Source organism: Lissotriton vulgaris, chromosome 10 (genome assembly GCF_964263255.1).
Source record: "Lissotriton vulgaris chromosome 10, aLisVul1.2, whole genome shotgun sequence".
NCBI classification, from domain to species: Eukaryota; Metazoa; Chordata; class Amphibia; order Caudata; family Salamandridae; genus Lissotriton; species Lissotriton vulgaris.
Window position 1 is genome coordinate 923,314,787 of NC_141698.1, and position 27,572 is coordinate 923,342,358.

At 47.2% G+C, this 27,572-nt stretch overlaps 1 protein-coding gene across 10 annotated transcripts in view; it reads left to right on the forward strand.

Moving 5' to 3' along the window:
- Positions 1-27,572, forward strand: part of SNX13 (sorting nexin 13) — a 598,803-nt gene that overhangs the window by 273,051 nt on the left and 298,180 nt on the right. For all 10 annotated transcript variants that reach the window (XM_086941899.1, XM_086941902.1, XM_086941894.1 and 7 more), the window contains 2 exons: positions 7,531-7,614; positions 8,081-8,219. In XM_086941899.1, coding sequence (XP_086798025.1) covers positions 7,531-7,614; positions 8,081-8,219 — 223 coding nt within the window. The remainder of the gene's footprint in view (positions 1-7,530; positions 7,615-8,080; positions 8,220-27,572) is intronic.

Below are 27,572 nucleotides of genomic sequence, written 5' to 3' on the forward strand. Positions count from 1 at the left end.
GAGTTTGGCCGCTAGTGGTTCCGTGGCTATGGAAAACAGTAATGGCGACAGTGGGCACCCCTGCCGTGTCCCCCTAGTGATATTGAAAGGTTCAGATATCTGACCATTTATCTTTAACTTAGCTGTCAGATTTGTATATAATTCTTGAATTTGTCTAATAAACAACGGGCTGAGGCCCAGACACGTTAGCACGGCAAAAAGAAACTTCCACTCCAGGGAGTCTAACGCTTTTGTGGCGTCCAAAAGCAGTGGCCTGTACATGGGGAGCTAAGTAGTGAAGTACACCAAAAATTGTCCTCAAGTTATGGGCAGTAGAACAGCCCGGTATAAAACCCGACTGGTCCGATAAAGCTATTTGCGGCAGCATAGGTTGAAGTCTGTTTGCTATTAGCTTAGCGCATATTTTAGCGTCCAAGTTTATACGGGACAACGGACGATACGAGTCTGGCCTGGTCGGATCTTTTTCTGGTTTCAATATTGTTATTATGGTGGCCGGAGTGTCGGGGGGAGGGGGGGAGAGAACGCCAGTCTCCATGGCCTCCAGGTAGACTTGCAACAGTTTGGAGGCCAGAATGTCTGCATATTCTTTATAAAATGCAGCCGTTAGGCCATCCGCCCCAGGTTTTTTTTTGCTTGGCATGCTATTTATGACTTGCTTCAGGTCCTCTACCGTAATTGGTAGCTTCATGTATTTCATGGCTACATCATTAAACCAGGCCAACCCTATGTCCTCCAGATATTCAGCTATGTCTGTCTGCGATGGGTTCGTTTGAGATATATATAGTCTTGAGTAATATAGGACATTTCACCTAGTATGCCAGGCGGTGATCTAGCCACGTCTCCACTATCAGTATGTAACTCAGTTATGTAAGTCGACGCCCTAGGCGTGCTCAACAAACTAGCTAGTGTTTTACCCGGTCTCTCACTCTCCCTGTACCGTCTAGCCTGGGCATGTTTATAGAGATACGCCGTCTCCCTCTCTGCCTCTTCTTGAAAGTCCGTCAGTTTAGTCCTAATTGTCGCTGTGGTTGCAGGGGATGGGACTTGCATTTGCAATCATTCTAACTCCCTCAACTCTCGCTCTAGCCTGCTGAGTGTATTTTGGATGTCTCTTAGTACGCTTAATTTCAGCGCTATGCAGTCCCCTCTCGTGACTGCCTTGAAGGCTTTCAAGAGCACTCCTGGTGAGTCAACTGTGCCCTCATTCAATGTAAAATATTCTGTGATCTGATTACGTAGCTCTTCTCGGAAGACCAAGTCTAGCAAGGCTTTGGATGGGAATTCCCAAGCAAACGGCTGGGCATATGCAGGTGGTAGGCGTAGCAGAATCTGGGCAGGTGCATGATCTGAGTAAGTGCGGGGGTGATGTGTGGCATCAGTCAGCCAGATGTGTAAGTCTCTAGAAACCAGCAAGTAATCAAGGCGTGACCATGCGTTTCGATGGTGTGTGACAAATGCTATGCTATGCCAGTCTATCAACACAGGTATTGTGCCTGTGGAATGGAAGCGGGCTGTCATCACGCCACTTTTGAAAAAAACTACCCTTGATCCATGCAGTTATAAATACTACCGACCAATTTCCCTCCTACATTATCCAGTCAAGATCTTGGAACGTCTGGTTAGCCGGACCCTGTCCCATTATTTGGAGACTAATAACATTCTGGAAGAGGAACAGTTCAGCTTTCGCCCGTGTCATGGGACAGAATCCGCTTTAGTGGTGGTGGATGACCTTCGGATGCGGATGGACCGGGGCCAGTCGGCAATTCTAATCCTGCTGGACCTGTCCGCCACATTCGATACAGTGAACCACAACATTCTGCTCTCAAGGCTAGAGACCTTTGGAGTGAAAGGAGTAGTGCTTATGTGGCTGCGATCTTATCTGTCGGACAGACGACAGGCGGTGGCACTCCCCCCGTACCAATCAGAACTGGTGGAAGTTTCTCATGGGGTACCGCAGGGGGCGTCCATTAGCCCTATTTTGTTCAATGCGTATATGCAACCCCTGCTGGGTATTATTAAGGTGCATAATATCAGCGTGATTAATTATGCTGATGACACACAGCTCCCGATATCCTTGGATGGGGACCAGGCGGAATCATTGGATTGCGTTCATGCTTGTATGCATGAAATGACAAAGTGGCTGAAGGCAAACTCTCTCCAGTTTAACAGTGGGAAAACAGAGGTTCTACAGTGTTGGACTGGGGGGATTTCCCGAAGCTTGCCAACATATTACTGGCCCCTAACATTAGATGGCACACTGACCCCAGTGAACTCAGTACGCAACCTGGGGGTCAGTTTTAATGAGAATCTTAACCTCGAGACCCATGTTAATAAATTAGTGGGAAACCTGCTTCTCCTTAATTAGAGGAAGGTGCTGCTGCTTCTACCTACTCAGGTCAGAGCAACAGTAGTTAGGAGTAACATCCTTAGCCACCTGGACTATTGTAATGCTTTACTTTTGGAATCCCCGGGATACCTGATTACCAGATTACAAAGTATCCAGGCGGCAGCAGCGAAGTTAGCACTCTCCTGACCTCGCTGTTCCTCTACAACACAAGCACTGGCGGATCTACATTGGCTCCCAGTAGCTCAACGGATCTGGTTTAAATCATTGTGCATTGTGTTCAGAGCACTCCATGAACAAGGCCCTAAGCCACTTCAGGATAGGTTTCAGTGGTACAAGCCTACCCGGAATCTTCGCTCTTCCACTTCCAATTGCGCAAGAGTGCCCAAAATAAGGAGGGTGACCCTTGGAGGAAGAGCCTTCAGTGTGGCAGCGGCTCGCCTTTGGAAAGATCTGTCTTTCGAAATCAGGAGAACACAATGCCTACTGCTGTTCCGTAAGAGAATTAAGACCTGGTTCTTCCCCAGGATATAATATGCCTCCACTTGAGGGTAGAAGTAGATTTTCTGGATGATAGGCCGCTTTTCATCATGTAGCTGACAGTTCTTGTGCTGGATAGATCTCTTAGTGCCAGGATGCCCGCAGGGTTATAGTGCGCTCTATAAGTGTTTTATTATAATAATAATAATAATAATAAGAAGAAGAAGAATGTTCCTGCCCTGGTCATTGGATGTTCGGCCCTCCAGGAATCTATTAGTTGAAGGTCATCTATGATATTGTGTAGTGTTTCAACTGGTTTTGGGTGGTGTGCCTGGGAGGAGCCCTGTCGGTCCAAAGTCGTTGAGAGGACCACGTTAAAGTCCCCTCCCCACAGGATCGCACTGTGCCCCAGTGTCTATATCTTGTGCCAGAGAAGTTAAAAAAATTCCGGACTATCTGTATTCGGGCCATAGGTGTTGATCAGTGCTACCGGTGTGTGGCACAGCTCCCCTTGCAATATTATGCATCTACCTTCTCTATCTATGACCGTGCTGTGGGTGCGCCAATGCAATCCTCTGCGCATAAGTATCGCAACTCCCCTAGAGTAGTTAGAATAACCAGCCTCCACCACTACCTCCCACCGTCTGTTTTTGAGGATCCCCGCTGATGCACTCGTCAAATGTGTTTCCTTTAGAAAATCTATATCAACCCCATATCTCTTGAGGTAAGAGTGTACCAGTCTAGTTTTCCTGCGGTCATTTAGGCCTCGGACGTTCCACGTAAGGCATCTCAGTGTGTTCCCATTATGTGATTGTGACATTGCTAACCTCGGAGTTTCAGTCTCACAGTGTACCCGCCATCGGGACTTCGATTTACAAGGGCATTACGTGTCGACAGTTGCAAATATGTGCTGCCTTCCTGCAGCTTAGAATAAAACACAGAACACAACAGACCCATAGCGCGTGTGCAAAATCGTACTTTCCATGGCATTTCAAATAAACTTAAACTCAACAGCCTCCCCCCACACCAACCCCCCAATCAGGTTTTGTAATCCCCTCCCCCTTTACCCTTAATAACAACACGTTCCAAAGCAATATCCAACCTAAGGGAATCATCCCGTGGGGTACATAGGGTCTCCGGCCACTACCCCTGCACTCTTGGCAGGGTGGCCGAGCAGCATATACCACGCTCACACTCCCAGGACCCACCCATTAACAGCATATTTTAACAATCATTAAGGAGATCCTCTTGTGCCTAGAATAACATGTCCCCTTCGTTGAAAAGTAAAAGCTTTATCTTACCACCTTTCTTCAGCCCCCAGTTTCTCAACACTCACTTCTAACAGACAAAATTCTCGACATGTGTTACAGTCCATATAGTGTCAATCGTTGTCACTGAGTCTGCCCTCCATCTGACCATCAGCCGGAGTCTTCTGCTGTTTGTGATCCTTCGCCATTTGCTTCACAAAGGCTAATGCTGCCTTAGCGTCCGTGAAAAATGTGGGCCTACCGTGTCCCTGGACCCGCAACTTGGCCGGATATATCAGTGCTTATTTAGTTCCTAGTTGTTGAAATATTTTCAGAGCAGGGATAAATTCCCTGCGTGCAGCTTGCACCTGCAGAGTAAAATCAGGATACATTGCTATGTCATTTCCGTGATACTGGATGGCGGCCTTTTCTCTGATCATTGTAACTAAATCTCTAATAAGTCCATCCCGTTATTGTTTTCCACTTATCAGACTTTTTCGATCTTATTGCCTTATATATATTGTGTTTGTAACCCAGACCATAGGATGTTAAGCGCTCTGATACCCGCAAGCATTGTTCGCGCTATAGAAAACTGTAAAATAAGTAAATAAATCAATAAATATCGAGTCTCGGTCCCTGTAGTGGAGCACTCTCGCCAGAATCTGCCTCACCGGTGTTCTCAGCCGCGGTCTAGGTCCCAGGGATCTGTGCGCTCTTTCTATAAGGAACATTTGAGATAGGTTGGGCCCAAGTAAGTCTCATCAAAGTTTCCACGTATTGTTCCAGCTTCTGAATGTCTGTCGACTCAGCAATTCTTGTAATTCCGTATGTTGTTCCTTCTCGATCTCGCTTCCAAATCCTCGTTCTTTTGTTGGCTAACAGCCAGTACTTTGTCCATACTTCTTAGTTTCTTCTCCATGTCGGTCTGGCCCTCCTCCGTTTCCGTCACTCTTGTCTCCAGAACACTCACGCGCTGTTGGTCTCTGCCTGATTACTTGCAAGTCTCTAAGTGCCTCCCCAGTGGCCCTGGGAAGCTCTTGAAATGTACTCCTGTGGTGTATTGGGACTTAAAACTAAAGGGCCGATTATGATAGCGCCGGCCCAGAGAATGCGGGAAAACCGCTGTGGAGCCTCGAAAGACCCACCGCCATATTAGGATGGCGGTGGGTCTTGTAATCCGTCCCCAGCCTTTCCGCCGCGGTCGCCTTCCGACCACGGCGGAAAAGCTTTAACATGGCTGGCGGTGTCTATCAGACACCGCCAGCCATATCAGGATGGTGTAAAACGTATGCTTTTCCGCGGCGGCTTTTCCGCTGTGGAAAAGCATACGGACCTTCACTTCGGGGGCCCGTTGTGGGCCACCTGGGTGAAGGGGGGGTGGAGGGTGCACATGGGGAGTACCTATGGTACCCCCATGCATTTGCGTGCACAAAGCAGCAGGCACCGCGCGGTGCTTGCTGCATTGTGCACGTAAATGTGGTGCATGCATTTTTAACATTGCGGCGGGTGCTGCTTGAAGCTGCTCCCGCCGCAATGTCAAAGATAGAGGATGTGACCGCCACCCTGGCGGTCACATCCTAATCTGCACAGAGGGAACGCCGCAGCCCATGCGTGCGTTCCCTCCTACTCTGGGGTCGCAGACGGACTCAAGTCTGTCCGCGATCCTAATGACCCCCTAAGTCAGCAGGTAAAGTCTTTGGCCAGGATAACCTGGTTGGTGTATCTGACACAATCTATCTGGGTCGGCCTAAAATCGTGCCGAAGTCCCAGTCTACTGCAATCATTGACAATCATTAGTGCTTTATGCTTTTAGGCACGATTTCTACATATTCTTGATATATTGGTGCAGTGTTGCTTTCTAATTTTTACTCTGTTTTTCTATTTTGGTATGGAATATTTAATATTTTGCATTTTTAGGACTGCTTCAGTACTACATAAATACTTGTATTTATTTTATTTTTTTATTTGAGTTTTATATAGCGCTGGCTAGACCCGGAGTTATCAGAGCGCTTTACATAGGGTTTCACAAAGTTACAAAATTACATCAGTTACTAGAAAACATTTTAAGAGCATAAAGACAAGATAAATGGAACTTATATGGAGAGGGGGTAGGGTAAAGGGGTAGGAGGAAATAGGGTGGAGAGACGAGGGAGAGTCTGCCCAAAGTTCGGCTGGATAGGTGACTGCCGAGGGGGAAGTCCTCAGCCCATCTCCTCTATAGCTATCAGGTAGCTCCACGGGCATCGGCCAAATAGCTAGGTCTCAACGGAAAAAGATTTAAAAAGCGTAGGGGATGAAACAAAATGGAGGATAGAGGGAAAACTGGGGTTGGGTAAAGGGGTGGGAGAGGGAATGCAAAAGGCGAGACAAAGGAAGGTCTGCCCAATGTCCGGCTGGGTAGGTGACGGCCAAATGGGGCCATCTCCTCTATAGCCATCAGGTAGCTCCACCGGGCATCTGCCAAAAAACTAGGTCTGGCGCTTAACATAAGTCAACATGTTTCAAATTACAAAAATAATCACATTAATTACAGAGAGTTTACAAATTCAATACGGGAGTTATTAGCGATCATGAGAAACAAGATCCACAGAAAAATAGAGGGGGAAAAAAGAAAAAGGTCAGGGAGAGCTCAGGATAATTTAGGTGGTGAAGCTCAGGTTAATTTAGTTAATTTGAGGGTCACTCTGTCAGGGTTAGGATTATTCTCTTGGGTGGGTTGTCACCCACCCCAAATACGTCAATGTCTTACACTCTGGTAAATACCTTCCTGCCCCTTATATGATATATTTGGTGCAGCTGGGGATTTTATTTTTGATAGTAGCTGAGTAAGATCAGCAGTTTCTGAAATGGATTAAAAACACAGGTCACCATCTTATGACCCAGGCTTTGCCAAGGTAAACTCAAAACACAACTGTATGATTATCACCAGGTGCCCTGCTAATGCTGGTGGAAAAGAGGAGACTGGTGTGGTTAGCTTTACACCATGTATATTCTGATCCGTAGCCATACTGATGTCTGCATGGTTCTTGAATTATCCCTCCCACTTGTATTGGCACTTATGATACCAGATTTGGTATTTTTTTGGTGACCTGAAAGCCTGTATTTCACCTAATGAGCAGCCTTTCTTTTGGTCTTGTTCCCAAAAGGATGTCAAATATACTTGGTTAGGTTTCATTTCTATTACACCTCGAAATGGGTGTACAGTAAATGTGAATGCCTAGTTGGTAGCAAAACCTGTAAAAGAAAATCTGGAGTGTCCGCACCCTTTTCAAAAGTGGGAGTTTCTGTGCAGTTGGAATATTTTTTCGGACCAGAATTTTTGTTTTTGTTTTGTTTAGGTAGTTCCGTAATTGATTATGCACACTGGCCAAGACTCTGTCCATTGCCTAATTCCACATATGTTTATCAAGCCTTATAAGGTGAAAACCAAAAATTAATAATTTGATTTTTTCCTTGCAGGAAATCCTTTCACGAGGAATTCTTCTTCCATTAATTAATCAACTAAGTGACCCTGATTATATTAATCAGTATGTCATCTGGATGGTAAGATTACTCCTTAATGATATTTTCATATGTGAAAGTCCTAACATCCTTTTAAGTAAAGGCATCTCTTTTGTTGATTGTAATGCATGGGTGTGTATATTCATAGGCTGCTCCATCACTTTAAATGACAATCCCTTCTGAGCATAACCTGGTTCGATGATTCTTACCCAGATGCCCGCCTTCGCTGGAAAAGTTCAGTTCACTCTTCCCACTATATGATAACTTTCTTGTACTGTACGCCGCACACCAAAACCTTCTCCATTGCGCCATATTCACCTCTTTCCTGCCCAGCATTCCATGTTTAACTTGGACCCAGCCACTCTTCCTCTCAATAAGGTGAAAGATGATATCAGTTACTGTTAAATTAATTATCATATTATGTGAATACACTAAAATACTTGGTCACACAAAATCTGTCTTTCTTGTCATTGAAGATTATTTCTAGTAATTTCCTATATTTTTTTAGATTCGTGATTCTAATTGCAACTATGAGGCCTTTATGAATATCATTAAATTGAGCGACCATGTGGGAGAGCTGGAAGCTGTGAGGGATAAAGCATCTGAGGAACTGCAGTATCTTCGTTCTTTAGATACAGCGGGTGATGGTAAGCATATGGAAATACAAATAAGGAAACTGCTTTACTTTGTTGGACTGCGGAGTCCTTTAGGTAAAGGTGTTTTCTTTGTAGGTGGTCACCAAGTAGGTACTTTGTCCACCTGGGCAGAGTGGGTAGAACTCTTTGACTATTAATAGTTAATCTCTGGACATGTTTGTTTCATTGGGGGCCGCCTTCTTCTGCACACCTAACCTGTACCCTTTCCTTCATTCCCATGAAAGTAGCTACATAGTTATACCCTACTCTGTCCTCAATGGATACAGCTAGACGCCATCAATCATGTCACTTAATAAGATCCTTCCATGTTCGCTCTGAAAGACACATAGAAATGTGGCATCCTCGGTGAACAGCATTTACACACCTACGATATCCCATTACATGTTCTATGAAGGTACATACTGCCACTGGATATCTGTATCCTGATTTGTTTTTTTGTCAGTGCTCATGTGGAACTGTGCCCTTCTTTGCCATTGTTTTCTTTGTTGTGTATTTGCTGTGCTGGATATTTGATTTGTAGTTGATGCCCTTTCTTTATTGATAAGCTATTCATTTGAGATCAAACGTCCTTTGGTGACTTGAGACATGAATGTTCTTTGGAACGTTGTGCTAAGACTGTGTTTTACTTTATTATTTATTAATGGGTCCTAATCGAACTCTGCTTTGTGTTCATCTGCAAGCTGCTAGTTCAGTGATACATGCATAATAATGGCAGAGCTATATTTTAAAATTTTACATATAATCTACATTTTTTCCCTGAGTTGGAACGGTGTCAATCATGAAATCGCTTCATCAATATGCTAGGAGTAGCTAAAGGTAGTTTACACATCTGTTGACTCCCAATGTCAACACTTTCATATTTTCTGCTGAGATGTAAAGGGCTGAGCAAGGGCTCCAAACACAGAACTATTTCTTAGTCTTCTTTATAAGCAGTTTCTGTCTTCAGGTGTACCTAGGGGAGGTGTTGTACTACCTTGGCACTGCTGCATGTTTTTACTGTCGAGTGTCAAAGAGTCTTATGGAAATGGTTACGGCTCCATCTGTGGTTGCACATTGTACAATCCTTATTCTCCACCTGACTTTTGTCCTTTTTGCCCTACTCCAATATCCTCCTGAAGTTGGGGTACATTAGTCTCATTAGGATTACCCTTTTGCTTATTGGGAGAAAAGATCAATTTGAAGTTAGCGGTCTGCAGTATGATGAGAGGTGCCTTTTACATCCTTACGAAGAAAGAGGAATATAGTTTCTTGCGATTGGCTAGTATAAATATTGTTAGCCTTTATTGCTACCTATCACCATGTTGGTGAATGATCTTTTATGTTTTGGAAGCAGAAATGGCAGTTAATAATAAGTAGTACTTGTTAATATTCTTTATCCCCTCAAAGCATTTTCCGAAAGACAATGCAATGCTATGTTTGTGATCCCTGTACACATACTTATATTTTGGACAAGTATGCATGAGCAATTTATGTCAAAGACCCCACTTGAGTTTCATCAAGGTCCCTAGCATGATGCCATCAAGGGTCTCCGAGCTAAGGCTGATCCTGCTCAGATGCCACGTTACTGTAGCTGTTGAGTGACCCATGTCATATGTGATATCTTCTGCAAGTCATTGCTGTTTAGCCTAACACCAATGGTATTCCATAACTTGTAGTCTTACTTTTGCATTGTGTCTATCAACTAAAGAAATCTCAGAAATAAGAGAGCTGTTAGCTAAAAGGCAAGGTTCGGATGTTGATATGTCATGGGTCCACTTTACAGCTCTATATACACAGTGCATTCAGGTGCCTGAAGCAAACAGTGGCTCTCATTGTGCCCAGCCTCTCACCTCCAAATGTGAAAGAAAATTTTGCTAAAGTATGCTAAACCAAGTGACACAATTGCTGCATGAATAATCACACATACCTCTGAGGTGGATGGATAAGGAGACTCCATAGCAGCAAGGAGTGTTTACTTGTCTGCGGTTACCACACAGTTGTCTGGGAGCTTTAGAGCATGGTTGGCTCCAGATGAAGCAGGTAACAGAGTAGATATTTTATCTACCACACAGGGAGTTCCGTCCCCTCATAGAATGAGCTATCAGGGAGCACAGATACCCACTTATTTTATAATTTTGTGGTACTTTGGCCCAAGTTATTTTTTATGTTACACATGTGGGTGGTTCTGACTTGATGCCTGAGATCCAAAGCTGTTATATCTTGCTCCTTCTCCTGATCTGAGGCAGTTCTAAGTCTGCTCCAGCACCTTGACTCGTAATGCCAGTTCCAAATTCAACAGGTCCAGCCCAGGTGGTTAAATGTGTAACTCCAATTTCGTCTTCCAGTAGGCACCTCAAAAGCACTTTTGTGTGTTTGAACCTGCCCACTCCCCTTTGAGCAGTTCAGATTTAATCTGAAAGAGACAATTTGTTATAGATTCCTTACCTTGGAAATACCCACAGGCGTCAGACTGGAACCAGAGAAATGTATTCGTAGCAGTACCTCTGTGCGTTGGTAGGTGGAGTCAGTCAACTCTGCATTTGTCGTCAGCGTCGTGATCGCCGAGATGACTTTGCGGTATCTACTTAGACGCCACTCTCTTGCGTTGACGTCCGTTCTTTCTTTTTTCCGCACCAGCCAGCGCATACCCGGAGAGAGCAGTACCTCTAATCACTTTTTGACTAATATTCTTTGACTTTTGGCGACTTCTTTTAGAGTTGTTCGACTCCTGGTGCAGGTAGGGATGTCCTGTCCTCTAACCTCCTGTCGCAAATTGATGTCGGTTACGGACCCGCACATCGTGTCTCTTTGGTGTTTGAAGCGCGACCACGACCCGAAGTCGTGCTCCGACTGCCGGGCCATGAACCCAAAGTGGTCCCGAAAGCTTCTTGAGGCCCGGCAGTACTCTCCACGCTGCTCAAGGTCCGGGTCGAGAGGGAGGTCACCGGACCAGTCACGGAGCCATCACCACCACTCATCGTCGAAGCCTTTGTCTTTGGGTAAGTCGTAGCACAAAAAGAAGGCGAAGAAGCATAATCGCTCTCTGCGTTCTCCCCGTCCATCAGCCGTTGCGAAGTGTGATGCAAATGATGTTCGTCCAGCGGCTCTGCCGGCAGAGCCTTCTGGGTCGGCTCTGAGCTTCCCTCCTTTTCCGGGAGCCGGAGCGATCCCTGCCCAACTCTGTAGTTTTTACGAAGCCCTTCACTCAATCAATGCACAGCCCGACTCCGCCGTAGTGCCTTCGGGTCACAGACTCGCCTGGGGGTTCTTGGCCTTCGAAACCAGCGGCTTTGGCCCGGCACCGCAGGACCTCCAGGGATCCAGGCCTGGATCCGGATCGGCGCTGGTCGACCTTAAGACACCCCTTCCGGCGTCAAATCCCCTAACGACTCCTCCACCCCCTCCGAGTAGGATAGTGTCCCCAGCCGGCGTCAACACCGGCCTCCATCCTGACCTGGACACAGTGCCAGTCCAACATCGACCAATGCCGGATCTGGCACGGAGTGGTACTTTTGTACCATTGTTCTATCCTGGTGTTCCTTTTCGCCCTGAGTGGCAGCCAGAAGAGGACTAGGAGGGGTCTGGTGATTCTTTAGCTGACCAGTTACGTGAACCGGACTGGAGATAGGAGTTGGGTGATCCAGTGGTCTGGATACCTCACCAAACCCTGGTATGCTTTCTCCCCTTACCATGGCTACGGAGGAGGGAGCCTCGTACGCTGTGGTGTTGCATAGGGCGCCTGAGGCCTTGAACCTAGAGCTTTCTATGGTGGTCGTCAGGATTTGCCTCCTGAGCAAGGTGCTTCAACCGGCAGCAGCCTCTTAGGAGCCCCTGCTGCCATTCAATGAGGCCCTCACGGACATCCTTCTGGGAACTTGGTCCCAGCACAGGGGCTCCTGTGGACAGGATGAATGGCCGCTACCACCGCCCAGGCGACCCACTTTTCCTCTCCCAGTACCCTACCCTTGAGAGCTTGGTGGTCCAAGCCTCTACTTCTAAGGGCAAATTCCCTACTGCTCTCCCAGATATGGAATCCAAGAAGCTGGATCATCTTCAGAAGACTATGTTTTCTTCTGCCAGCTTGGGACTACGATCGGTGAACACTGCATGTCTTTGGGCTGTGTGTGGGATGCGGTTGCGCAGGTGCCGCCACAGTGTCCAGGTGAGGCCCGGGCCACTCTCTCCTGTGGAGTCGCTGAGGGCAGAAATGAAGTGAAGTTCGCCATTAGGTGTGGGCTGGACCCCGCTGACTCTCTAGGCAGAATGATTTCAATGTTATCCCTGCATCGCTACGCCTGGCTGAGGTCCACTGGCTTTTTGGGTAATTTCCGATCAACTCTTCTGGACATGCCTTTTGATGGCCGTCGCTTGTTTGGCGACAAAGCGGGCAACGCGCTCGAGCGCTTTAAGGATTCTAGGGCTACGGCCAGATCCTTGGGCCTCGCTGCCATTTCTGGCCCGCGCAGTCTGCTTTTTGCCCCTTTTGTGGCTACAGAAGGTGTGCACCACCACTTTCCGCCTAGAGCCACAGGCCTGCGCAAACTGTTCAGCCTCAGGGCGGCCGGAGACATGGGTCCCTGCGTGGTGGGTCAGGGAGCCAGCGGGAGGGTCAGTCCACCAGTGTCCCCTCTGCAGCAGCCTCCAAACCCTACTAGTTGTCCTTTCAGGGCCACCAGTTGCCAGTGGGCGGCAGGATCCCCCATCATCTCTCCCACTGGCCAGGTGGGTTTTGCTGATAGTCCGAAGGGGCTACTCCCTCCACTTCGAGACTACCCCGTTATCCATGCCACCACAATTCCATCGCATGTCAGTGGATCACGTGGCCCTTCTCAATCAAGAAGTTACGGCTCTCTTGCCCAAGGGGGCTATCAAGTGAGTTCCTGCCCCAGAAGTAGGACATGGCTGTTTTTCCCACTACTTTCTGGTGCCCAAGTAGAAAAAAGGCCTGCGTTCCTATCTTGGATCTCAGGAACGTCAACCGCGTCCTCCGGAAGGAGAAGTTCAAAATGTTGACATTGTCTCAGTTCCTGTCTGCCCTCAACCCTGGATGGTAGCGTTGGACTTGTAGAATGCCTATTTCCACATCCCCGTCACGCCGGCCCATAGGCATTACCTACGGTTCACAGTGGGCCATGAGCACTTTCAGTTTATGGTGCTCCCCTTTGGCTTTACCAGCGCTCCTCGGGTGTTCACGAAAGTGATGATCAACCTTCTCTTTTCAAGTACCCTATTGTAAATAGATTTCTTAAGGGCATTACTCATCTCTTTCCTCTTGTTCCTTTCGTGATGCCCCAGTGGGACTTGAAGCTGGTTTTGACTTACCTTATGTGCGCTCCTTTCAAGCCACTTCACAATTGTCCTCTCAGACTTCTATCTTTAAAAACTGCTTTTCTGATTGCCATCACCTCTGTTGCAGGGTGAGTGATCTTAAGGCTCTGTTTTCTAAGCATCCTTTCCTTGCTGTTCATCCGGACAAGGTTGTCCTTCGAACTCAACCTTATTTTCTCCCCAAAGTGGTTACCTCCTTCCACATTGGACAGACCATCACTTTGCCCACCTTCTTCCCGCCCCACATCCTTCAGAGGAAGAAAGGCTCCACCGTGTGGATCCAAACGTGAGCTTTCTTTCTATCTGGATCGCACAAAACAATTCCGGGTGGATGACCAGCTCTTAGTTGGCTATGTGGGCGCCACGAAAGTTCGGGCCGTGCAAAAACAGACCATCTCTCAGTGGGTCGTTATTTGCATCAAAATTTGTTATTCCTTGGCAAAGGAGGAGCCTTCGGTAGGACTGCACGCCCATTCTACCAGGGCGACGGCAGCCACTACTGATGTGGGACGTGGAGTTCCCCCTCAGTGGCATCTGCCAGGCAGCCACGTGGGCATCCCTGCACACGTTCACGAAACACTACTGCCTGGACAGCCAAGTCCAGAGAGATGGCTTCTTTGGCCATTCAGTTCTCCAGGAATTTCTTGTGTGAACTTAGTTTGCAGACCCACCTCTGAGGTTGGTTTTGCTGGAGTATCTATTCTAAGGTAAGGAATCTATACCTAATTGTCTCTTTCAGATGAGCAAGTTACTTATCTTAGGTAATGATATATCTGTAAGAGACATATATTAGTTAAAGATTCCTTACCTCCCCACCCATCTTTCCCTTTCTGCAAACTGACTTCTAGGGTGAGGGACACCCTTTCAGGGCCCTAGTTTTGCGCACCAATGGTCAGTATATTGCATGGCTCTGCGTTTCTGGTGTGGAATGTCGTGTAAAAAACTGACGTGAGCACGCGAGGGTGGCGTCTTAAGTAGATACCAAAATGTCATCCCGGCGATCACGACGCCGCCTACCGAGGCGCAGGGGTACTGCTACGAAAAACATTCTCCGGATCCAGTCTGACGTCTAGGGGTAATTCTAAGGTAAGGAATCCATAACTAATATATGTCTCATACAGATGTATTGTTACCGAAGGTTAGTAACTTGTACTTTGAGGTGCAAATGGGAGCAGTGCTCTCCACAACAGGAGTGTTTCTTCATGCTCCACCATCCAATAATCTGCTCTGCCAAATGATTCCAAACCCATGTACGATAATAATGTCTCTCCTGGTTGAACTGTGTGGGAGTTCAATGTGAGTGACATTCAGCAGCACAGTAACATTTCCCACTACAATCATGGGTCCTGCGAGGAGCTACAGAAGGATCACGTTTACTCTGTTAAGCGTGACTTTCTGAGTTGCTGGGGGAATGCAGATTGCCATAGTTATTACTTTACCATCACACGTCACAGCCATGTAATTTCCCTGTCCATGAGCCTAAATATCCCATGGTGTTAAAGATGTTGATTTTTGGGTCAGTATTCCCACCCTATAGAGCCTTTGGAGAAGCCAGAAGCATCTTCACTCCTTGCGAGGGAATGACATGCGTTAACCATTAAGTGTGTCTCTGGTAGGATTGATGTGTCAGCACTATGTTGTTTTAGTATCTTGGGAACCAGTCCCCTCCTAACCTAGTTTCCCACTCTGTTGATGTTCCATGAGATTATGTTGAGTTAGTTATTTCTAGTCATCTCCCACTTTGTGTTTGGTGAATAACTTGGTCTAAGTCTTAGGTCCATGAAGATGCATCAGTCTGTCTTTTCTTAACTAAACTTCTAAATATAACCTCCTCTTCTCCCCAACTCCCTCACTCCTACTCCATCTGTGATGGGCCTGCTGCTATCCATCCCCTAATGCAGGATGTGTCTGTTATCGCATTCCATACAGGCTATCTCTAATATATAGTCACAGCAGAGCCTACTATATAAGTGTTTTTTGCAATTTTCACCCCGAGTGGGCTGGGTATGCTCAGACGTGAGTCCCAGGCTCTCCACATCACTGGAGTCAAGCTATCCAGGCTGAAGAAGGCTGATAGCCAGAAACCGGTCATTGAATGCTTGATTCCGGTCTAGGAAAGACATGGCTTGGTTGTTCGGGCTGGACTGTTCCCATGAGGCACAGGGTCAAGGCTGATTTGCAGATAGCCAGTGTCTGACCTAGGGTGGTGTGGAGTGCAAAGAATTGATGGATTTAGGCCCAGATCTTTGTACTGGGGAGAATGTAAGACATTGTTCTGCATTCTGTCCATCAACTGTGTATTTCCTACTATATATGCTGTCATGCTCGTCTTCTAATATCTTGTTTGCCTCTCCTAAGCTACTGTGCCGATTCAGGATATTCGCAAGTACGAGGGGTGTTGGGTGTCATCATCTCCTGCCAATGGGTAACCCCCTATGTGCCCCTCCTGCACCCCTGAGGCATGTTGGTTAACTGGACCCCGAGGGTCAGCAATCCCTTGCTCAAGTCAAGCTGCTGTGGTTACCTTCTTGTCCTTAATAGTAGCTGGAAAATCTTATAGCGGTGCGTACTTTAAACATGAATTTATTTTAATATGGTCTTAAGCTCTCTCTGTGGACCTCGTTTGTGTGTTCTTAGGTATCTTCAGCATTGCTCTTGTGGTTCGCTTCAAATTGTGCTGTTACATGAGAGAGGGAGGGAGGGAGGGAGGGGGATTCCATACCCCTATCCCCTGCAATGGAATCTGAATCATGCACCTTTAGGTCTCCATTAGGGCTCACTTAGTATGGGTGTTCCCTCATAGGTGTCAGCCATTGTTGTTGATTGTTGCAACTGCTACCGCACCTTTTTTTTTTTCTTCTGCCATGCACACCCATTGGATGTTGTGCCACAGGCAACCCACTCCATAAGTAGCTGGTATGAACAGTCCCTGTTCACTCTTCTGACCGTGCCTCACTTGCTCAAAAAAGTTTGGGGATTCTTTTAATGCTGCCAGTCTGGCCTCCCCTCACTCTTCTATGCTTCCAAAGGGGAACACCTTTGTTTTTTGTGCGTACCACTCAGTTGGATGTTCCAAGATATTGATGGATTTTGGGGATACCAGTCAAGAGCTCAACTATTCGCCACCTATGTAGGTTGGTTGGCTCCCAGCTGCTAGCTAGCCTATTGGTTCATTGTTGTGCTGTGCTTGAGCCCCCCCGTGATGAATTCCTGAGACCCTTGTGACTACTCAACCTCACAACCTTGAAAATCAAGTGTGAAAGGTGTTGTACTCATTTGGTAGAGCTATAGTAGGTCAGACCCTGGAATATCATCAGCAACAACCTTAACCCCCACAGTTGAGGCCCAGTGGCTTCTTTCTACCCTGTGCAATCCCAGAATGGTGTCTGACAGCCATATTGCTGGTGTTTTTAGGTTTCGCCTCGTCGAAAGCCGCGCACTGCGCAGCTTTTCGGCGCAGGCGAAATCTAATGTTAGAACAGTGTGGCCTTCGTTCCGCCTCTCTCTTCCATTGGCTAGCTCCATAAATGGAGGCTAGCCATTGGAAGAGAAAACTGTCCGTCATTTCCTGAGGCGATTGGTGGGCGTTCCGCCGATTCTTTCCCTCTCCGCAATGTCATGAAGACGTGGCCACTGTGGGCGTGTACTTTCTTTTTTTTTTTTTCACCAATGTTTGTGTTCATTGTTCGTCTTGTTCCCTGTCCCGCTGGCTGTTTTCTGACCACCCTCGTTCTGTCCGTGTGCCTGCCCGCCCCCCTCCCGCTGTCCGTGTGCCCGTTAATCCACCCCCCCCCCCTCCCGCTGTCCGTGCCTTTAACCATCCGCCTTGTAGAAAACTTTATATAGGTATATGCTTTATTTCTCTCGCGTGTCCCTCTTTGTTCTTTAATGTTCCTCCTAATTACACTGCCATTGCAAAATTGTCACACTAAACTAATCTGGGGTGGGGGCAGTGGCATCCTCCGCTGACCCTCTCCTCGGACATGCCTAACGGCCCTTATGAAGAACAGAACAAAAGTGCCAATACTGATACTCTATTTGATACATCGACCAAAAGAAGTCTCCTGATCAAAAATGGGAAAATGCTATTCAATAGCTGTTTTTATTCTACAAAATGAATTTTTCGAAAGTGAATTTATTTTAACTTTCAACATATACTGTCAATAGACAGAACAATTTATATACAAGGTGAAAAAGGCAGACACAAAACAGAGCAATAAAATCAACCATACATTCATAGATCAATCATTTCACAGTCATACCACAAGCATTCATACATTCATACTACAGTGCTTAACCAAAACTGGGTAAAGAATACACCAATGGGCTAAGTATTGGGTCTGCTGTATAAATAAAAGAAATGTCACAGTGACCATTGAACACACATTAATTTTCATTTGAATCCACTGAATTCTAGAACTTATTAAACAAGAAATGGGTGTATAACTCGTGGCAGCTAGTGTGGCAACAGATCAACACTAGGGCAACAAAAGGAGAGCAGACACTGGACGAAAGAAGGCCTACGCGTTTCGAATCCCTGGGAGTTGGAAGGGATTCTCATCAGGGCCAAATCACTCTGCAAGAGAAAAGAAGAAAAAGCCTATGTACACAGTTTTTTAAAAGAAACAGAACACTAGCGAGCACTACAACACCCAGAGTCACCTCTGCTTACCACAAGAGAGTATATCCGGTGGGAGAAGTCAAAGAATAGAAGCCACCTGTTGACACAAATCCGCCTACCAATGTATAGTGAATGTATTTTTTGTCCTAGACCAAAATTAAATTGCTGGCCCTGTATAACGAAGGTCATTTTGAATATGGAGCCACACATAGCGTATTTAGAAAACAATGGTGTTAGCTTCTGTGGAGCGAAAACTTTCATTGTCTTGGCGCACCGTAAGAGGACTTCCTATTCTATTTGCAATACCAGCCATCCCGTAACCTCCTTCTCCCGCTACCTGCCGCAGCTCCCTGCCTCCCCCAATTCCCACCCCTCCGACCAAATTGGTACCCGTCTCCTTTGGTCACTTTTTAGGAAACTTTTGTCACGCTCACTTGCGAGGCCCCCCGCCCCTAGCATAAGGCCGAAGCCAGCGTTGAAGCACCATGTGCAGCTCCGCGATGACCCGACAGCGCTTTAGCCCCTGCAGCTGCCCGCCTATCTCCCCCCCCTGCACCTCGTCTGCCCCCACCCTCCTGGGAAAGCAATCCAAGGATAACCGCGCCCCCCCCCTCCCATCTTTTGAAGCCCCTTCCTGCCGTTGATATTCATGTTGCATGTAGTGACAAGCCATTTTTATTTCGCTTCAGCCGCAGCCCTGCTTCAGTGCTCGCTATGCCACCCCACTCTTCACATTGCTGTGTTATTGTCTTGAATTGCCCACTATACCCCGCACTCTCGCCCCCTCCTCCGCCCCGCCTGCCGCCCAGTGCCTCTCCCCCACCCGCTCTCTCCTTTGCCCACTATACTGCAGCCCACCCCTCCCCAACCTCACCTCACACTCTGTCGACGCCGCACCTTCTCATGTGTTTATTGAACATGCATACAAGTAAATATTTATGGCAGAGTAAAGACAATACATGCAATTTTACCTTGGACACAGTGCAGCTTGTTGTTGTTCTGAATATGGTATTGGTATTTGCGTCCCAGTTTTTTGCTTCTCAAAATCTGGCCACCATACTTAGCTGTGTTCCAAGTTTATACCACTGTGTTCACCCTCATTCTTTCTCTATTCACGTCTCCTCTTTTTATTCTTCCCTGACCCTTTCTTCCTTCCCTCGCTTCAATCTTCATCCTGCCATTTCCTCTCTTCCTTTCCTCTTCCATTACTTCCCAGGAAACTTTGCGCCTGTCTACCCTTCAGAGGACATTTATGAGTGCCTGTGAGCCGTAAAGCACATTTCTTGTGCTTCATGCAAAACGGTCAACCACCAACCAGCCCTTTGATAAAGCTCTTGTTGAGCGTAGGTGCTTGTATTGCCCACATTTGGATAATTACTTTACATATATATATATATATATATGACTCTGGGTGTGTGTGTGTGTGTGGGGGGCTCTGGGTGTGTGTGTGTGTGTGTGTGTGTGTGTGTGTGTGTGGCTCTGTGTGTGTGTGTGTGTGGCTCTGGGTGTGTGTGTGTGTGGTAGTAATTGCTGTCTGCTGAGCTCGTCCGTAGGGTACAATAGGTCTCACATTTGCGAGAGATTAAGCTAATGGCAATGTAAATGACAATGCCATTTATTTATCTGTTTTCAAAACCAACACATAAATACAAATTTTGTTATTTACAATGCCAATAGCTCTAACTTTTCCAAAGGCGAAACCATTGCATTGTAAATGCTTGTTGTATGTTAGTATGCTCTGTCAGTTATGTCATTCTGTGCCCCTTGGTAAGTACAAACATGTACCCTACATCTTTCTTTATGGAATGTGCATTTATTTTTATTCTCAAATACTGGTTATCCTATTCTTTGTGGAATGAATTGACAGGATTAAGGCCCAGGCTTGTCTAGCACACTGCAACAATGACATATGTAAAAGATAATTTTAGAATGCTATTGCTACAGCAGAAGGATGACTATGCTTTTACTAAACATCTGTGCAGATACTCAGAATATTCAGTGAATTTTATTATTCAAAATATATTCATTCTTGAACAGTTGTTATTAGTAATGTATGAGCGGCATATGAGCTGTAGATTATATACTTTGCATCGATCGCCATCTGGTGTTGGGCTTGGATGTTTGCAGTTGTTTTTGTTCGAAGAAGTCTTTGTAGTTACGAAAGGTTACTCCGCCTTACGATGTTAGTGTGCATGGGCATCGACTCCATTCCCAGATTGTTTTTTTCCGCCATCGGGTTCGGATGTGATTTGCTGAGCTCCGGGTCGGTATTGTATTCGAACACTCTTGGACGGGAAATCCTCTAACTTCAAATAATCTTTAACCAAGTGCTTCGACTCGGGCCTTTGGGCCTACCCACGCTGACCACTCCGGCTGTCGATGGAACGGACTCAGTTAAAAAAATCCCCTGGGTGTGATGGTAAATTCCCACTCATGGACCTACACGAAGTGTGTAACCTCTGCCTCTCCCCCGAGCATGAGGAAAAGCACTGCTAGGCCTGTACATTGGTCCGGTCGAAGAAAACCATCCGTGATCGTCGGGCTCGTTGTCACGAAATGTCCAGCGGCAGCAGCTCATTTCCAGACATCTTCGGTGCAGGTTCTAATGTCCATTCAGAACTCCAACCTGCAGAAGAACATATCTCCGTGTCCGAAGCCGACGACTCAGAGGAAGAGCAGAGCGTCATCCCGACTCAACAGGTAGTGAGAACTAACACTCAGGCTGCCACCAAACCCAAGCCCAAGGCTCCGGTAGCACCTTCACCCTTGGGCTCAGGTCAACACCATGAACATATTTGACGCCCGCCCTCGGGCCTTGCTATAACACCGAAACAAAAGCCTTCCGACTCTGGCTTGGGTCAGCCCTATTCCGGCATCGAACATACACCTTCGCCACTGAAGACTAAAACCAAGCTGGTGCCTCACCCTTCCTTGCCGGCACCGAAGACCCCTTCAATGCCGAAAGCCTCGACACCGAGGTCACCAAAAGTCAAAGCTTCAGAGCCGAAACAGGACCAAACCGAAAGCTTTGGAGCCGAAACAGGACAAACTTAAAGCCTCGGAGCCGAAGAAAATCTCAGAGCCGAAGAAAATCTCGGAGCCGAAAACTCCCACATGAAAGGTTTCAGAGCTGAAAACCCCTGCAAAACCTTCACAACCTAAACCCGTTAAGGAACACTCCATACCCAAGCTTCTGGCGCCGAAACAAGACATATCATTCAAAGACCTTTCTTTTCTAGAATCTTCGGATCCAAAGCAGAAAACACTGCATATTGGCCCGAAACTGGCCACCTTCTCACCAAACCTCCTAAGAAACGGAAAGTAGATCTCCCAGAGGACTCTCACATACCTCTCAAATGCAAGGACATTCTCCCCTTATATACCTCCCTCTCCTCCTCCTCCTATTGATCCTAACTTATTTATCTCACCAGCAAACTTACCATCACTACACGCTCACCTGCACCACAGGATGATGATGATGATGGTGGGGATGGGGATCCACTAGGGGATGAGGACACCCATAACATACCACAGGACACAGACCCATGGGATGACTATAATCAAGATCCAGATCTACACAAAGACCCTGATCTGTATCCCTCCAGGCCATCACCACCTGATGATGATAACATTGGTTTTGCACAACTTATTAATAGGGCTGCTCACTACCATGGGGTGGAACTACACTCCGATCCCCTAGAAGAGGACTTCCACCCACACCCTGCCCATGCTAAAAGGCATGTTAAAACATGCTACCAAAGTATTCAAAGACCCTGTTAGAGCCCGAATACTTTTTAAAAAAAAATAACTTTGTTTATTGAGGTTTTTAAAAAAAGGACAAACAACAAAGCGTGATACATCACGATCATAGGAATAATTACATTCGGCAGCAAAAGTAAAATGGCAGCATTACAAGACTGTCAGCAGCCATATATACTTCTAACTAGCAGAAATGAGTGCCAAAATAGGACAAACCAGTCCGCAGCTCCCAGTCTCCCAGACCACAAACGTACAGGGTAGAAAGCATAACCGTAGGATGTAACACAGCATTACACATACCCCGTCCCAACAGTTGTGTCATTACTTTCACAGGGGTTTCATCAAGTGTTTGCGCAAGCGCCGCGTCCGGATTGTGCCCCTCATCCGGTCCCTCTCTGTCATTTGCGTCCCCATCACCTTCATTATCCCCATTCTGTGCGTCTATCATCAGTGTGCCGTCAAGGATTAGGGACCAAAAATTCTTAGGCCTATTCTTCGGGGGCATCAAGTCGCTGTACAGTTCCGATTGTATGCATCAGTATATTAATTCCCTCTTCCATAATTTGAGAGTGTGGGGAGGGCCTCTCATCAAGCCCTTGCAATGCACCACTTAGCAATTAAAAACGCCATGTCAGCAAGCCGCCTATGCACGGGGTGCAAGGCTTTGAGTAGCCCAAAATGGCCAGTAGTGGGTCTGGGGCCAAAGATAGAAGCATCACTCTGTTGATCTCCCCATAAACTGCCTGCCAGAAGGAGAAGACTATAGGGCAAATCCACGCTAGATGCAGAAAGTCCGCCAGAGGGGCCCTACACCATTCGCATTCGGAGGATTCACGCAGATGATACCTGTGAAGCCTCTCTGGGATGTAGTAAGTCCTATTCAAGAACTTAAAATGTGTGAGTCTGTGGCGTCCATTCAGCGAGATTTTGCTACTGCAGCAGTATTGCCACAGTTCCTCACCTAATTCCATTCGTAAGTCGTGCTGCCAAGCAAGCCTCGGCTTCGTGTACTCCGTAGACCTTTTGGATAGGGCTATCCTTTAGAGATTAGTTATTAATTTTACAGGCGACTTTGCATTTACCACGTAGTCAAAAGCTACAACCGTCACTGGTTCTTTCATGTCATCCCCCAGGAGCACCCTCAAAGCATGTTGCACCCTATGAAACTGAAAGCGTGCTGATAGTGGGGGGTTCATATCCTGAGTAACAATGCCGTGCCACGTGCGCGCCTTGCCTCCCTCAAATAAGTCTCCCATAGTGTATATTCATAGCAGACGTAGAGCCAGGAGCACTCCCATCTCCTTGCATGGAGCTAGCCAATAACACCATTCAATCGCCGCCTTCGGGGAGAACAGTAATGTGCACGTCTGAATCTCCATCATATAATGCCAAGCTTGCGTGACCGAATTCAGAGAATCGAGTATCCTCGTATTGCGGTCTCCAGATCGCTCCAAACCTGCTGGTAAAGGCGTCAGATCCGCAACTATCCGCTCAATGCGAACATAAGGAGCGTCTTGTGGACCGTGTATCCAAGAATAGGCATGAGCACTTTGCGCAGCACGGTAATAAAGCTCCATATCTGGTGCGTTCAGGACTCCCGCTGCGTATGGGCGTGTTAAGATGTTCCAGGCGACTCTAGGCTGCTTTCCCGCCCATGCAAGGTGAACCAACCAATAAGGATTGTAGCCTTCAAAAAAAATGGGAAGATAAGACCATAGGTACATTACTGAATAAAAAGAGGAATCGCTGAAGTATCACCATTTTCATTAGAGAGATGCGCCCTAGTAGCGATAACGGAAGAGAGATCAATTTCTCTATGTCATCTTCCAGTTTAGATATAGCACAACCATAGTTTTAAGAACGACCTCAGAGTTCATATGTAGTCGTATTCCGAAGTATCTAACCGCATCTGTAGTCCACTGTTTTGGAAACTCCGGCTCAAACCTCTCTGTGGCGGGCGTCAAAGGGAACATGATAGATTTAGCCCAGTTAACTTGTATGCCTGAGAGAGATCCAAAAAGAACCACCTCACGTAGGACCGAAGGGAGGTGCGTAGTAGGGTCCCTGACCTAGAGTAACGTATCGTCTGCGTAGGTAGATACAATTAGGTTGTATGTAGGGAAGCGGATGCCTCAGTGACTATGATACTCTCTCTGGGCACATGCAAGAGGCTCGGCCGCTAAAGCATAGAGTATCTGGGAGAGGGGGCATCCCTGCCTCGTCCCTCTACCTATCGCGATAGGTTCCGTGACCAGTGGTCCAATACAAATGCGCACTGTCGGCGAAGAATACAATACTGCCAAGAGTTGTAAAAACAATTGCCCCACTCCCATCCTGCTCAGAACCTGATGTAGGAACGCCCATTCAACCGAGTCAAATGCCTTCTCCATATCTAGGAAGACGGCCACAGCCGACACCTCCGGTCACGTGTGCTGAAACGCGGCGAAGACAGTTCTGATGTTGTACGTGAGGTTGCGCGTTGGAACAAAACCCGACTGCTCCGGGGCCACCAAAGACGTGACCAAAGGTTGAAGGCGATTTGAAAGAAGCTTACCGAATTTTTTTGTGTCAACATTTATGAGAGAGAGTGGACGATACGAGGCGCAATCTTCAGGGTTCTTGCCCGGTTTAAGAATCGCAACGATAAGAGCCTCTCTCATGGAAGGCGGCATTCTACCCGAACTGGCAATGTCATCAAACACAGTAAGCAGGTGTGGTATTAGGGGATCGGAAAAAAGCCTTATAGAAGGCCACCGTAAGGCCATCACTGCCCGGTGCGCGCCCACTTTTCATTGATGTCAGAGCCAGAACAACCTCGTCCCTATCAAATGGGCGAGCAAGAAATTTACTATGCAGGTTAGAGAGCCACGGAAGCTGGATATGGGATAGCTAATCAATGATACTTTCCTCTGGAGCAGGGCCTCTCGACGCGTACAATTTCGCATAATAGTCACGAAAGCGTTCCGCAACTAGCTCATTCGTAAGTGGTATATCCGTAGCCTCCGATCTCAGCACCGGGATAGAAGTTCTATCCCTACTGCGCTTGGCTAGATGAGCCAGAACAGAGCCTGGACGTTCGCCTTCGCAATAGTTCCGGGCTGTGGAATACTTCCCCAGATGTTTGACCTCCGAGTCAGCCTCCTCATTATACTCTCGAAGGACCCTCGCTATATCCTGATTGATAGACTCATCGTCAGTCTGCATCCTCAAGGACTCCAAGTCCTTAAGTTTATTTTCCAATATTCCGAGTCTGCCCCTAATTGACTTCAGCACCCCTGCATGCTTGGAGATAGTGACCCCCCTGGCGTATAGTTTAAACGCCTCCCAGACAGATTGAAATGAATCGACCAACCCTACATTTGTTTCAAAGAAGACCTCCATTGTCGTCAGTATTTCCTCCTTAAAGAGGGGAACCAGCTTGGAGTATGGAGGGAAGCGCCAAGCAAATGGCGGGATCCGTCGGGCGGGCATGTTGCAAGTCATCAAGATCGGCGAGTGATCTGAATAGGTTTGTTGCAGGACTACGCAGGATCCCACACTAGGGAGAAAATGAGGTGACACAAACCAATAGTCTATCCTTGTATGTATATTATGGGGGGCCGAGTAGTGAGTAAACCCACACAGCGTCGGGTGTCTATGGCGCCAGACGTCGGTTAAGTTCATATTGGTGAGCTGTGTAGACAGTGTCCGCGCAGAGGCCGAAGGGAGACGTGCGGGGCTATCCGATCTGTCCAACCCAGGATTTCGGGTCAAATTGAAGTCCCCACCCCAGCAGACCAGCCTGTCAGAGTGCGTGGCAATCTTTGCCGCTAGGTCAGTATAAAAGTCAGGAAGGTCAAAGTTGGTGCCATATGTGTTAACAATGCACATGTCTACGCCTTTGCCATAACAGCCAGTGATTGTGTAACGCCCAGCACTGTCTGTGACTAGCGGTGTCCATCTTAGGGAGGACTTCGGGTTGAACCAAGTGAGGACCCCCTAGCATGAGTGAAAAATCCTGCCGCGTGAACGTTGCCCCCAAGCCCCCTATATCTGAGAATGGGACTGTCTAGTGGTAGGTGTGTTTCTTGGAGGATCGCAATGTCAATCCTAGGTCTGGCTAAATATTGGAGCATTTTCCGCACTTTACGCTGGTCATTCAGCCCCCGGACATTCCAGGTCAGGAACCGTAAAGTGTCAGGAGATTCGTCCCCTACTGTCACTTCATCTGCCATAGTGAACGCGGAAGGGTCACCCCTAACATGTTAAGTTTGTGCATAATGAGCACAGCTACCACAGTCCTGCCCGTTTTCTCATCACGCTTTTCTGCCTTAAGCAATATAACCTGTCCAAAACATGGAATGAAAACAATTCCAGGAACATCCCCTTCCTAACTCTCCGCCCACGCCTGCCTTACCCCAACGAGGCCGCTTACATCCCTCCGCCCCACCAGACACTTCCCAGCCCCCCAACCCATACCCTGATACAAAAACAATCAAAAACCAATACCCCAGACAGCACAACCCATCCCCCCTCCCCCTGAGTGTATAAACATTCAGTGATAATCACACGGGGGCAGATGTAGCCTGCAAATACAATGCGTAAACCTCTCAAAAACTGAACAAAATTCAATGCCCACAGTCACCCCCCCCCCGTCCCAGAAATCAAAGAGAAAGGGGTGTCTATACTACACCGTTAGAAGTTGCAACAAATCATAATCATCATAATAGAATGTCTCAAACTGCGAAAACACTCTGAAGCAGGGCACTCCCTGTGCTAGTATTAAGTGTTGTACATACTGAGTGAGGTCTCTCAAGCAGAGTCATCTATAAAGTAACGAGGGTCAAGCTTAATAAGACATGGGAGCAGAATATCTCCGTTCACTTTCAGGGATCAAAAAAGCAATTGGTTCGTGAGAATTTAGTAAAGGATATCTGCAGAATAATCTTAGTCCCCTCCAGCTTCGCTGCTAGGTCAAAAGCAGATCCCTCAAAAAAGCAGCATGCCTGCAAAAAATTATATTGAACATTCGCCCCAGCCCCCCTCGTGACCACAAAAGCCGCCAAACTGCAAGCTTCGTAGGCATCTTAACTTATACATAGTGCTTCACTCAATCCTGTTCCTCCAAGGACCCCTCCCCCGCCTCCGAAGCGTCGTCTTCGTTCCTTGGCGATCGTTTCTCCTTCTGCCAGTCTCTTAGAGCCTTTTGCCATGCTTTGGGGTCTGTGAAGATCATGGACCTCCCTTGTCTGTTATTTCGTAGCTTTGCTGGATATAGCATTGCGTAATCAGCTCCCAGTTCTCATAATTGGCGCTTCATAGGAGCAAACTCCTTTCTGGCCTCTTGCACCCTGGCCGTAAAGTCAGGATATATGGACAGCATCGAGCCCTCATACTGCAATGGCTGCTTTTCTCTGGCAAGTTTCAAAGCCACGTCGCAATCTCAGTAATTTAATAGCTTGGCAATGATGGGGCGGGAGGGGAGCCCCTGGCTTAGGTCGTGGGCCCAACGAACATTGTGCTCTCTCCACCACAAACATGGATGAATACACAGTGTCCCCAAGCAATTTCTTCAGCAGCCCCTCGACGGATGGCTCCATGTTGCCAGTCTGAGTAGTTTCCGGAAGGCCCGTGATCCGCAGGTTGCATCGACGTGAACGGGCCTCCAAATCCTCCGT